The sequence below is a fragment of the Thalia democratica genome, chromosome 6 (assembly GCF_965202585.1).
Source record: "Thalia democratica chromosome 6, ktThaDemo2.hap1.1, whole genome shotgun sequence".
Taxonomy (NCBI): Eukaryota; Metazoa; Chordata; class Thaliacea; order Salpida; family Salpidae; genus Thalia; species Thalia democratica.
Genome location: NC_139170.1, coordinates 57,189,988 through 57,204,853, shown reverse-complemented (window position 1 = coordinate 57,204,853; position 14,866 = coordinate 57,189,988). Strand labels below are relative to the sequence as shown.

General features: G+C 25.9%; 1 protein-coding gene across 1 annotated transcript in view; it reads right to left on the bottom strand.

Moving 5' to 3' along the window:
• Nucleotides 1-14,866, bottom strand: part of LOC145838684 (plasma membrane calcium-transporting ATPase 2-like) — a 57,508-nt gene that overhangs the window by 23,001 nt on the left and 19,641 nt on the right. Inside the window, exons 10-12 of the mRNA XM_082946312.1 lie at nt 10,495-10,629; nt 8,050-8,156; nt 1,814-2,048 (exon numbers count right to left, since the gene is read on the bottom strand). Coding sequence (XP_082802438.1) covers nt 1,814-2,048; nt 8,050-8,156; nt 10,495-10,629 — 477 coding nt within the window. The remainder of the gene's footprint in view (nt 1-1,813; nt 2,049-8,049; nt 8,157-10,494; nt 10,630-14,866) is intronic.

The following is a 14,866-nucleotide window of genomic DNA, read 5'->3' as shown; positions in this document are numbered from 1 at the left end:
ATTTGAGTGGTTAAATACATTGTTTAGATACTGTAAAGCTACTTTAATTGTGTTTTTAAATTGAAAAAATTTTTGATGATGACAAAAAATTTCCATTTTTTAAAAAAACTTTTGTGCCAAATAAAAACTTTAATACTTAAAATGTAAAAATTGTTTTAATTTCAGGTTTTTTAGTGATTTTTGTCCAAAATTTTATGAAATTTTAGCTTAAATTTTCAAATTCCTTTTTTTTCTAGAATTCCAGGTTTAGTGGGCACCCTGATTGTATTTAAATGCTAAATAATAGATGACAAAATGTTAACAATTGGTATGTATTGTAAACTGTAATTTAAGGACTAGCAGATTTAAGTTTCAATATGCTAAACCATTAACTTAAAGATGATGTTAAGGGTAATATTTTATGCAGTAATATAGTTTCAGACATCTGGAATTCAAAGAAAATTAGAAGCTGAATTATAGACTAGGTATTTAAGAACACTTGGTTTTTACACAATTCACCTCAAAAGCGTTATATTTAAGCCTTTATAGAACCGTTTAGATTGAAAATACAAAGCAAAACAAAACTTAATGTAATAATATGCATATATATATATATAGATATAATACGTATTTGATGTTGGTCGAACGTCAACGGAAATGGAACATTAAAACGTACAAAACAAAATATTACGAGTGATTAATCTTATTTTTAGATGTGTCGACACTTTGAATGAACAAAACTACAGTTTCAAGCAAACTATTGATTTAAACTGAGAAACAACTCTTTTTTTTTTTTGCTTAAAACTGCCGATGTTTTAATTTTGGTGCTCACATAAATTTAACATTTTGAAAAACTTTCTAAACTTTATTTTTGTTTCTAATAATATTTTTAAGAAGTGTACAGATTGTAAAATAAGAATTAAAGTCAAACATTACAACATTTTTCATGTTATTTAACAAACAATTAACTCAAGCTCAAGCACAAATTAAAAACTTTGGCAAAGGTAAAACTTCACAGCTATAACTTGTGGTTTATGGCAATTAATACTATTTGCAAAACAATTCTACAAGTGCTTATAGACAGCAGTTGAAATCATATAATACGAAATTTAATAAAAGTTGCATTTTAGTTAAATATTTTGTTTAAAAATTCTATTAACAGAAAATTACTGCTACACATGACAAAAACTTAAAAATTTTAAACCATTCATTTTTTAAACAACTATGAAAATAAATAGACGCACAATCTATTTATTATTAGATACTGATATTTAACAATTACAAATAATTCACAAAATCGAACAGTTGACAAAAACTTAAAAAGTTAAAACTACTCATTTTTTAAAACACATTTAAAAGAAATATATCCACAATTTATTAGTTTTAAACACAAGTTTGCTCAGTTAATCATATTAATTTGCACAAAAAAAATCTAACCTAATCTTTTGGGATCCTCGACACCAAGTAAAGAATAATTAATTTTCAACAACCTACACAAACCATTAAAAAGCTTATAAAATATATGATAAAATTTAAAACGAAAAACAGACTTACGCTTACATATAAACAACTTACATTCATATAAAAACTTATATTCAAATTATAAATTACAAAATATACCGCATCTCTGACGGGATCCTCGATATGAGTGAAAAATTATTCAAACTTTAAATACATAAAGACAAATCTAAAAACTATTCCAACCCAATAACTTTTAAAAATACGTGAAGAATACTCTATAAGTTTTCAAATATTATCTAAAAATATTTTAATATATATATTATTTCATTTCTCACTACATTTTTCATTTCTCACTACACAAAACAATCCTCACCTCATCCCTGACGGGATCCTCGATGCCCGTGATGCCGATGCACGTCAGGTCCCTGATGATCTCGTTCTCCGCGTCCCAGTCACTTACCTCGTCCTTCCCGATGTCCTTGTACGCCAGCGCGATCGTTCTCAACCCGTTTCCCGCCATCGGCTGGATGACCGAGTTGACCACGTCCTGCCGGTCGTACGCCGTGAACTGCTTCGGCTCCCCGTCCTCGCCTATGATGGACGTGCATCTGTTTTGATATTTCACATTAAATTATTTTTATTTCACAAGATATTTATAGATGTGCTGTGCATCTGTTTGATTGAGTAGTCTCAATCAGTAGTGTTCATATCAGTAGTATCTGTTTGATTCTATGATCGACGTGCACCTGTTTTGAATGATATACTCAAACAGAAAAATTATTATTTCATAAGATATTTATATTCTTTTTATATGAGTTTTCAGTTTCATCTATAATAACTTAATCTATAAGCACTGGTGAAGGTATACAGTAATACTATTTCACTTTAGATTTTGACCTCTATTTGAATCAAACTATTGTTCAAATGCATTTAAATAAACCGTCCTCTCCAATGATAGACGTGCACCTGTTTGAGTTTGAGTGGTTTTTATGTGAGTTTATGGTTTCAAAAAGTCAGAGCACATAAAGTCTTCTCAAACAGGGTTTTAATAAGTAGTGTTGTGGAGATGATGATGCATAAAAAACTTATATGCATCTGTAAAAATTTCTTTTAAAATCATAATACTACTTCCCACGATTGACGTGCACCTGTTTGAAAGTTGTTTAGAATAAAAAAAACTAAAATAAATTGTACATATTATTTAAAACTTTTTTGGACTAGCATGCTGTTGAAAAATAATTTTTTGGGCGTTACTGAGTTTTTAATTTGGTAGAAAAAAATGAAAAATATTAAATTCCTCGTCTACGATAGACGTGCACCTGTTTGATTTGACTTGTGTTATTGATATTAACAACGTAATGTTTAGATGATAGTTAGTTATATGAGTTTTCAGTTTCAAAAGGTTAGAATGGATAAAGATTTCTCAGACAGGGTTTGAGTAAGTAGTGGGTAAATTTGGTAATAACCCTTTAAAAAAAGGTAAAATATGAAAAAAAAAGTTAAGAATAACTGGTTTAGATAATGTTATTTAGGGCGCTTTTGCACCGGTTTGATTTGAGAAGTGTAAAATATTATGATAAGTTATTTGAAAAAAATTAAAAAGTTAAGTTTGGATAAAAAATAAATTAGTGGAGGAATCAAGTTTCATTCTAATCATAACAAGTTTCCCTTGTTTGAAATGAAATAAGAAACGAACTGAATTCAGTTAAACACATTTATTAGCAAAAACATAAAAAGTAAATATAACAATTTAAAACTATATTGTTTAATAGAAGTGAAAAAAATGAGTAGAACATTATTTTAATTAGCATTCAGTTTGTTGATAGTACTCACAAAGCTGTAACAATTAAATGTGTAAAATGAAAAATTGAGAGTGAGATATAAGTTTATTATTAATATGTAGTATTAATATGTTTATGAATTACAAAAAAATAATTTTGTTATTTTTTACAATACTATCAATTTAAATTCACTAAAATATTTAGTTTTTTTTTTTAATTCAATTTGTTATGGCAGTAAGAGGTTTTTTAACTCAGAGAAGTAGAAGTTAACATAGTTCTGAACTATTTCGGTATTTTTAATATGATAAAAAAAAGTTTTTAAAACATTTGTATGATATCAACATTTTATTTTAAAAAATGTTGCATCTTAAATTAGCAAGTAAATATGGTTTAAAACAGGGTTTCACAAAGTTGGTCAAGCGGCCCCCTTGGGACCATAACAGATATTCAAAAGGTCATGAGCCGCCAAGGGGCTAAAGGGGGGGGGCATGAGGTCATAATTTGAAACAAACACTAGATATTCTAGAGTTAATGATAAAGAGCAAAAAAGGTCTTAGGTGTTTTTAAAGGTAGTTTATTAAATACTTATGTTGGAGGGGGTCAAAGCTTTTCTAATTTTTTTAAAGGGGGCCATTTGAAAAAAAGTTTGGGGAAACCTGGTTTAAATAAATATACTGTACAAAAAACTGAAATCAAGCATATATACAAGCAGTTATGAATTACACTTGTAGTATTAATTACACATACTACTCCACACTAAAGTTTGATTTAAATTTAATATTGTTCTAATATTTAGATTCATATCTAAATTAACAACAAATGCTGGTGATTTTTTGATTGAAAAGCTTTGAAAATATTTTAAATTTTAAAAAAATTATTCAAAATTTAGGTTTTTTTTTTTGAAAATAAAAAAATAATTAAAATTGAAACGTTTTTAAAACTTATAACATTTTTGAAACCTACTAACATTTAAATTATGAAACACACTTAAACATACTTTAAAAAATTTAACAAAATTATGTTCAGTTATGAATCATGCTTGTAGTAATAATTACACATGTTACTTTACACTAAAGTTTGACTTAAATTTAACATAGTTTCAATATATAAATGCACATCATAACAAAATAAAAAGTTTACATTTTATTATTAAAGTATAAAATTAAACAGTATTTAAACTTTAAAACGTTTTAATCCAGAAATCGTTTTAAACTAACATTTAAATCAAGAAAAACACATTTATTTTTTTTTAGAATAAAATTATGTTCAAAGTTTATGTTGCAAAACATATTTAACATTCAAACAAGATGATCAAACAAACTCGTAAAACCATTCAAATGCATATAATTCCAACAATGGAAGTTGTAACAAAAGTGATAACAAAAATTTTTTAAACATTTTCAACACCACACCCGTTAGGTGTATGCAACAAATGTTTGCTGTAAATCAGTTTAAAAATAAACGTAAAATAATAGTGGAGACATCTTATTTTATTAAAAATAGTTGTCAATAGTATAGGTATAAATAATGTTGATAAGTAGGTTCTTTATAATATAACATAAAAAAGGTTTAAAGAAAAAAAAGCTGAATAAACCGCAATTTTGTTTTATATAATTTTTGGCATAACTTTGCAACAACTATAATTCAGTTTATTGTATAAAAGGTAAAATAATAAAAAAAAAGCATATTTGAGTTTATAAACATAATGTTAACAATCAGGTTGAACATTAAAAAAAAAATTAGGAAAAAATTAGACTGAATACACAGAAAATTTATGAAAGTATTTTTGGCATAACAATTTCAAGAGTTTAATTTCTGTAATTACGTGTAAAGTTTTAGTAATTAAATATTGTAAAGTTTGTGGATGAGTGGTTTTGACAACTAAATTAAGCAATTAAAAAAGTTTAAGCTCCAAAGTAGAAAATTAAACAATTATAGATTTTACCAAGCTTTTAAATGTAATTAATATTTCATAGCTAGATCTTGTTACAAAGTTAATAAAAATTATAAATTTATAATAAACTAAAAACTGTTAGATTTGTAATACCTAAAAGTAAGATTAAAAGGTTTTTAATCAAAATTCTATTAAATTAAGACTTTTTTTAATTTTTGTAGTAAACTATTAACGTAAACCAAGTGTACCTACATACACAAAAACTACAAAACTATAACTCAATTTTACCATACATATACGGCAAATTAGTGTCTTTATTTGAAAAATAAAGCCATTGATTTATTGTTTATTAATATAGTTACAGATTTTTAAACTATTTATTGTTTTATTATGAGATTTTGATCAATCCATAAAAAGCAGAAGAAAAATTGGCATCTTATTTCACGACTTCTAACTTGTTTAAAATGGAAAATATCTAAAAAATGTCACTTTATTAAAAGTTATTCTTTTTATCATTGAAATGCATTTACCTTTCCTAAATTTTGGAAGACTTTCAAGTTAGACTGAAGAAAATAATTATAAACCGCAGATGAACAAAAGACTCTTGCAAAATGAATTTACAGGAAAAATAATATTGATAAGAAAATAAAAATCCAATAAACTCACAAAAGTTCACCGTTTCACAAAGGTAAAGTTACAAAATAAATTATAAAACATCCATTTTTTTTTATCGAATATTAAAACGCATTATTTTATAAACAAAAGAAAAGTCAAACAATGCGTTCAGAGTTGTGTGAAATTTTCTAAAAATGTTCCAACTTTTTTGCACAATTTTCATATATTGATTTTCAGCACTGCTGATAAGAGAATTGGGAAAAAAGAGGTCAAAAAGTTTTCAGTGTTTGCTAGGCAAGTAGGCAATAAAATTGATTAATTACAAAAAGTTTTTTATTTGTTTATAATGAAGTGTCTTGTTAATTTCATGAGGGTTAGCTCAAAAGCTTGACTTTTATGTTTTAAATAAAAACCAGACGTTTAATCTAAAGTTTTTGAAATAACTGCAATAATAAGTTTTTTTCTTTTTTAATTTACTTCATAACTACTTTAAATCATAAATAAGTAATAACAGTTGGACACACATTAATTATTTGAACTTAATACGTTTAATAATATACACTGTTTAAAATACTTTATAACATTCATGCTTATTAGAGCTTGATATGCTGAAGATTATTAATAAAAGCTATTGATAACTTCAAAGCAGAAACTTATATTACGTGAAAGGTTAATCTCAATTTAATTTCAAATAGCAATAAACTGAACAAATATGTCTACTTTTTTTTTGGTAACCTTTGAAATAGTATACATATTTTAGCTATTTTTTTATACTTTTTATATTTTTATAAAGTTTTGTTTCTACCCTAAAACTAATTGTAGAATGGCACACTTTATAAATTTTACAAAATGAACCCATGAGTCTTTTATTAAAAAATCAAATCAAATGTATTGGGATCAGAATGAACTAAATTTTATCATTTACTTATTTGAGCATCTTTCAAAGAAAAAAATTTAAATACTTCGTAGATTTCGGGTGAAAACTTTAGGAGTTAACATGACGATCTTAACTCTAGCACCTAACATTTTGGTGATAAATATTAATATGTCAAATAATACGTTGTCAGTTTATACTCTATTGACACACGTAAAAACACCTTGTATAAGTGTAACATCCACGCCACGTATGCTTAAGTTAATCAAAGTACATAGCTGCAATTCAAAAATCAATAAAAAAATTGTCAGTTCAAACGACCTTAACACGAGTTCAAATGTCCATCGTGACAACAAGCGCATGTTTCAACAACAAAAATGTTGATAAGTGCCAACAAAAGAGGCACCTTTCAACAAGGTACAATGAAATTATACTGCATTTTATGATGTGGTCAAGTCCCATGTGTGAAAGTTATTTGATTTGAGCGACGTCTCAGAGTTCAAATTTGTAAATCGAATCATTCAGGCTCCCTTGAGATTAAGTTAAGTTTAAAAGTTTTTCAAGGTTTTACACGCGTAGTCTCTGAATAAAAAGCTTTTATGCACTTATTGGGTTGGAGTTAGTCTGCTTTATGTAAGTAATTGAGTTGGAAACTTCTTAGTATTTTCTTTATTAAGCTTACTAAAACAAGTTTTCTAAATTATTTGTACAAAACGCTTGTATTTTTTAGGTACTATATGTTTAATGAAGTATCATAATATCTAATTTATATCTAATAATTAAAGTTATAATTTTAAGTACAATTACAATGTAAACTTTAAACATAACACTAAATATGTTTTTATTTATTCAAAATAAAAAACATAATGACTCATAAAAAAACTCAATAGAAATTTTTTGGCAAACAATGTTTTTCCAAACCAGAATCAAAAATTTTGGTGTAAAAAAATCCGAATCCAGCTCTAAATAAAGCACTGAAACAAAAAATACCGATTCAAACCGAATCAATGTAAAGCGAATAAACCAGATTTGCATCGGAACGTGCAACATATGTTATCAGACCGCAGAGAAATCAAATAACAAATCGCAATTGTTGACGAAAGTTTAAGCTCATACAATTAGTGGCACAAATTTATTTACTACAAGTATTAGCAGACAAATTTGTGCAAATTTTGTTTTATTTTGTGTATTGTTTTTTTTTATTTGAGATTAGATGCACATAACCTTTGAATCTCATTATTTTTAAACGGTGTTTTTTTCTATATGCAAATAAGTAGATTTTGTTGCATTATTTTTGTCATTGTTTTATAATATTTTTCAAATGGCACCTTGAATGTGATGGTAATTTACATTTTAGTGATTTAAATATTAAACTATACGTTTCAGACAGTTATAAAACAACATATAACATATTAGTAAGTAGAAGATTACATCAACGAACGAACTTTTTGAGTACGATTTCCGAGGCTCCTTTAGTGTACAACCTGAAACTACCGTCGGGATTTTCCAGTACTGTGCTCATTGACTTGCGAACTGAATTGAACGTGTACACCTGAAACATGTATAAACACATTATTGAAAACATTATTTAAAACAGTTTCTTAAAAGATAAAAAAAAATACGTTATGGTACAAACTAGTAAAAAAAAATATTGAAGAATCTAGTTTAAACAAAAATAATCAAACATATGTATAAATAAATACGTATACCTGAAATGTTTTATTAAACTTATGTTTTTAGATTAAAAAATAAACTTTAAAAAAAATAACTTTAATTATAAATTAATAAATAAACTTAAGACGCAAAAAAAAGGTTATATAACTATACATTAAAAACCTGAACAATATAAGCACAATGTTTATTGCTTATACTTTTTTTTAATCTAAAAGATATTAGAAGACAACTGTACTAATGACATTAAAATACATTTAATACACATCCGAAATAATCATCATAAAAATTTCTGTATAATCTGAAGGGATAAAAACAAAACGTATATTTATTATTAAATTTATTGTTAAGCTATCAATGAACTCTTTCAACAGATGTTGTTAAATTTTAATGTTAAATAAGTTCATTTGATGTGTAGAAGTTGCAGATTTGAAAGTTTAGAGGTTTTTTAGAGGAAACAAAAAACAAAACGATAAACATTTCTATTACCTATATTCATCTTTAATCAACTTTAAAAGTTGTTTTTTAAAATCATTTTAACAAAAAAAACAAGTACATACAAAATCGAAAAATTAAAAAGGAAGTTTAATTAATTTGACTGTTTTTTATTATTCCTTTAGGAATTAGAATTTAACTTGGTTTGTTATTTTAATATTGCACAAATTAATTTAAGAATTTTTAACAACTGTTTACAACTTTTATGACCTTAAATAAACTTGATTTTTGTGATGTTAACTTGTTACGGTGAAATTAATAAACTTGGAAAAACTAAACTTCTGAGCTACCAGAAGTAAGATGAACGTAATAAATTTTAATATATCTCAAGTTATTTCTGTTATATAATAGTTTTTTTTTTGAAAAATTAAAACTGCATTTTACAAAGACCTCAAAAACCTTTTAATTTACTTTTAAGCAAAGTTAAAAAACAAATTTAATGAAAAGTTTGATGCGCAAGAAAGTTGGCAACGTGACAACTTATTATGACGTCACACATGTTGGCGTTGTGACACTGCAACATCATCTAGGGGTGGTCAAGTACAATTCCCCTGAAAGGCATGGATCGATATTACAAGACACGCACTCTGTGTTCAGGTGTCACTCAGTGCAAGTTAATTAACTTCAATGTGTTGCAAGGAATGTTGTAAGAAATTTTCTTTTTATTCATTTACATGTACTCGAGTTACTCAAACACATTAGTTAAATGGTAATTAGTGTCAACCAGTGAAGTTTGGTGAATTCGCAGACTTTTGGTGTTAGATTGACTTTAAAAGTTTTTCTTAGAATAGTTTTAAAGCTGTTCTTATCGGAACTTCTATGTGATGAAAACAGAAAATTTTACTGATTTTTGTGTAGTTTATTACTATAACTATTATGTATTTTGTTTGATAACCACATCAATCTGTCTTGCAACTTTAAGTATCATTAAAATATTAACAAATTCATTAGTAGTTTATATCAAAATGACTCTATTTGCAATTTCACGACTACCAGCTTAACCAAACAAACCTGGTTAAAAGCAAGTAAATCAACTTGACCAATTGCTGGTAAACTCAATTTAAACTTGAAAGATCAACAAAAGCATTGGTGTTATTTTTAGGCTGCAAACACAAGGAGTTTTACTTGAAACACAAAAGTCACTTTTCAGTTCTTTTCGTATGCAGTAGTTAATGTGTATGCATATTATGGAAATTTTTAAATAATTTCGTGTGGCAGTTTTTGCTTAAAAACAAGAGTTTTTCTTGGAGAATTACAATGAGCTTAATGAACTCGTATGCGAAAAATACAAGGCTATTCGTCATACTTTCAATTAACTCCTTGCCAATGTCAAAGCAGGGTGGAACTCTCGCGAGTTTTCATTAACCAACACAGCATTGTGCTTTTAACTCAATGTGATCTATATGGGCAAAATTTTAACCAGTAATGGGTAGATTAAACACAATACTATTTGTAAGTTATCAATTAATTTTAATTACATGCTAATATTACATACAGACCTAAACGTACATTCTAAATTCGTGCGGTTGAATTTTAAGACAATATTAAATAAGAAAAATGTGTCTACCACAACACAAAACTTAAAAATTTTGAATTCATAAAACTTATTTTTAAAGATTGTTTAAAATTCAAAAAAACACTAATAAGCTTAAGAACTCAAAACAAACAATTATCTTATATAAATAAACAAATTTTACGCTAAAACACTCATCAACCAATCAAACCTTGTACAAGCTCTCCTCGCTTATTTCCCGCCTGACGTCATCGTAATCTCGACCAATGGTGTGCACGAAACCCAGCAACGCGCACTCCGTCTTGTTGCCCACCTGCGTCGGTTGGCCGCCCTCCATCTCCGACGGCTGTTGTTATATTATTGTTGTTTTTAAGATATATATTATTATGTTGTTATATTATTATTATGTTATTTGTTATCACATAACTATTTATCCAATGCTCAATCTCTGACAAATGTCGTTATATGTTAGTTATGTTATTTGTTATAACATAATTATTTAAATGTTTATCCAATGCTCACTCTCTGATGGCTGTTGTTATGTATTAATAATTATTTATTTTTATATCTAATTGGTTCAACTGTTACTATGAATTGCGTCAGCTGTATGACGTAAAATATTGACTGTGATGTCATAATGTATGAAACGCTATGTTTATTTGAATTGTTTATTACAATTTGTTTTAAGTTATTTTTAATTTTTCTAGCTACTGTATTAATTAGTTGTTTTTTAATTTTAGTTTAATTGTTTATCATTATATAAGACCCCACCGTCTTATTCTGATGGCTGTGACGTCATAATTTTTATTTATTATTTTAATTATTAATCAAAATGTTTTATTATTCAGTTATTTTCAGTTTATATTTATTTTAATTTAATAAATTAGGATGATCTGCCAACAATGATGTTAGTAATTACGTCATACGTAATTACGTCAGTTTATAGTCATCTTACGTTATAATACTTTAGATTACTTCAAACAAAATATTTAGATGTTAATAAGATTGACTGCTTCTCAATAGGGTTGTGTTGTAAAAATCGATTTTTATTTTAATAAATTAAATTAACCGATAATTTATCATTTTATTTTATCATATGTGTCATTATGCAACAACCTTTATTAAACTATTGCATGAAAAACTGTTAAAACACGTTTTGTAACAACTGCATAAAGTTGACAAGATAATAAAAATTAACTAAATAAATTAATATTATATAACTATAAAGTATTTTAAATATCAAGTAAATGCTACTTTTATTTATTAATAAAAAAACAAGAATACTAACAAAAATAGTTTAATCAAAAAGTAACTTGATATCGGTGTTTTTACGTTTCAATTTACTTTAAAAATTCCGAATTATCTTAAAACTAATACTACAAAAATACAAAAGTTGTAAAATTTTATATAATAAGATAACACTACGCAACTTGGTATTTTTGAAATGTTTCCTGTAACATTTTTTTTACAATATGTAATTTAGCACATTAAACAAAAAAACCGTAAATTTTCTTTGATTTAAAAAAACAACTGTTGCATAAAAAAATTCCAGGAGTTTAGCTACACAACCGAGTTATTCCCAATTTTAAAGTTAAAACTTCATTTAATAAGACAATAAACTAAATTTTAAACTTAAATTGTCCAAGTCAAATACTTTTATTAGAAACATGTTTTTATATAATTGCACAACTTTCTCTATATGGTCGCCTTACGTTGTGAATAGAACTTAATAAAAAATTTAGACAAAATTTTCACTTTTTAAATACAGCGTATAGAGAAAAACTAGGTCAAAATCACCTATTAGCAGTTGTTTTTGCGCGTCTATATTTAAACTTTTTTAATTTTGGATTTTCCGAAATAACGTGGTTTTCCATTCGATTATTTTCAAAACAAACACAAAAACATTGAAATTGTTCGTTGAGAACTTAAACTACTTTTTTTTTTGTTTTAAAACTAAGTATATATTATGTAACTGTTTTCATACTCAAAAAATATGTTTTGTGGTATTGTTATTAAAATTGGAAAAGCATAAGTTGTTAAAATCTCTATTAATTTTGAATAGTTGTGTAATATAACAGCCGAAGAATAAGTATTTTGATTGTTCAGAATTAATTCATACTTAAATCCTTCAAATTAGTTTAAATTTATAACAATAAATTTTTGGTGCGTCAATATATACTTAATAAATTTAATTTAAAACAAAAAGTTGTCTCTCTGAATATTTTTTTTAATTGTCTTGTGTTGAATTGCTTTTAATGAGCTTATAAATTAAATTCAACTTGATTTAGTCGATATGCACTAATAGAAAAAATGTCATCTAAAAAGTGGAAATTAATTACTCCTTTTAAAAATTATAATCTATAGTTGCTAGAATCTTACATGAGTAATTTTATGAGAAACAACATAGAAACATGCTTAATTTTCAGCAAACTTCTGTTGTACATAAGGTGTACATAAGATGTACAAAACATCACAAATTTCTATAAAAATATATGTTACACTGTATACTGAAAAGCTAAATAATCGTGTTTTTTGAAAAGCTAAATAATTTCACAACTAAAAGAAAATAAAAATATGGAATCAAATTAATCACTTTAAGTTCTAACTACTAAATAATGTAGAGAACTTTTGAACTTTTTTTTACATATTTTCAACTTGAAACAATGTTACTTTCTTAGAAACTGACACTTTAATGTTAACACAAAATTCTACCATTTAAATTTATTTGTGTGATTTGTATTTAGTATTTGTGATAACTAATTAATTTAAATTTGCATGACTTTAAAAACTAAAGCATTTAAAGGACAATAGTTGTCTTGAATATTAAAACAGTAGCTCTAAAAGCTAAAACAAATGGAAGAGGACTAAACTAATCAGCTAATATTTAAATATTTCAACCATCTAATCATAAGAAGCTGATCCAAGTAGGTATTAGAGTGCAGACAGAATACACAGTAGACTAATTAGAAGTTGAAACTTGTTCGAAAGATTAATTACGAGTTTCAACATGTACACTTTGCTATTATAAAAACTTAACGCTGAAAAACTTGTATTAAAAATTTAACATTTCAAATTTTATTAAAAGTGGACTTTTTTAATATCGCAAATAAACCGCAGAGCTGGCAGATTATAAAACCGAGTAAAAACAGTGAACTTTAAAAAGTTGAAAGATTTACTGTTTAAAAATTATTTTTTTAATAAAATTTTTCTTGACCTTTTGTAATGTTGAACGTGACTAAATAAAAGTGCAAATTTTATACAAAATTTTATTTAAAATAACTTCAACGCCAACGCTATAAAAGACGTTTTTTTATCGAAATCAGCAGCATATTACAGGAATTTGTGTTTCATAAATACTCGGTAAGTGTGAAAATTGTATAAATATAAACAATTGATTAACGTGTATACTCGTGCGTTTTTATTATAAATTATAGTATTCACAATACTAAATACAAATTTTTTTTTTAGATTATTTATAAAATTTTAATAATTTTTTTGTTAAAGAAGCACTTTAGTAATTTTTTGCTCAAGTTGTTGATACATTCTACAAATTGAAGTTTATGATGTTCCTTATGATTGTACCGATTAAAAAACAGCTAATTTTAATTTGTATTTATAAACAAGTACTACAGAATACTTTAATTTATTTTTAGGTACGCATGTGAGTGCTGTGACAATTATTACTGATGTTAAACAGATATTTCAAATCTATCAATGGACAAGGTCAACGTCAAGTAGTAATTATTTATCATGTTACAACATTACCACAATTGTGCTCGTGTTTAAATGTGTGTTGACTTTCTATTCATTTTGATTAGGTACTATATTTTGTCTTTTAATTAAAAACATTGTAGAGGCCACAAATTTAAAGCTATAGCTAATACTTCTGCCTTTTTTTACCTAGAAATCTATTAAAAAGTTATGTATTTAGTTATACAAAATAGACATCTTATTTTTATAGCAAGAACAAGAAACTTTTTATTTTTAAGTATTAAAAAAACCCTAACTACATATTCTTCTTTACACTTAGGAAATTTATAGAGTTAGAATAGTTTAGAAGTTAAGTTATTTATACAAAGTAAGTTAATTTAATTTTTAGAAAACTTTTACAAGTTTTTACTTAATTAAATGTTAGTAAATTTACACTATTTCTACTTATAGGCGTTTGTACCAAAACTTTGGCTTTTAATACATGAGCTATATCAATTCTTTATATTTTTTCAGGTAAAGTAATTTGAACATTTGTGTTTGTTTTACATCAACAAAGCTTAAGCAAGTTAAAGCATAGTAAGCCAGACAATAAACAATATTTGAACGGCAAAGGTGACGTTTGTGGCAATATGCAGTCATATTTATTAATAGCTTACACCGGCTACGCTGGTATTTCAAATATTACTAGATCAAACATTTAAACTTAGTGAAAGAGTCAAACTGTTAAAACTGTTAATATATGTAATTAACATTTTTTAAAATATTCATAATGTAAAAAACGCAAAGTATTGAAAATTAATGCACGAAACTCGATCAACGTTACAAAGTAAATATTTCATAGGTGTGATGATTGCAAACGCAATAGTTTATTT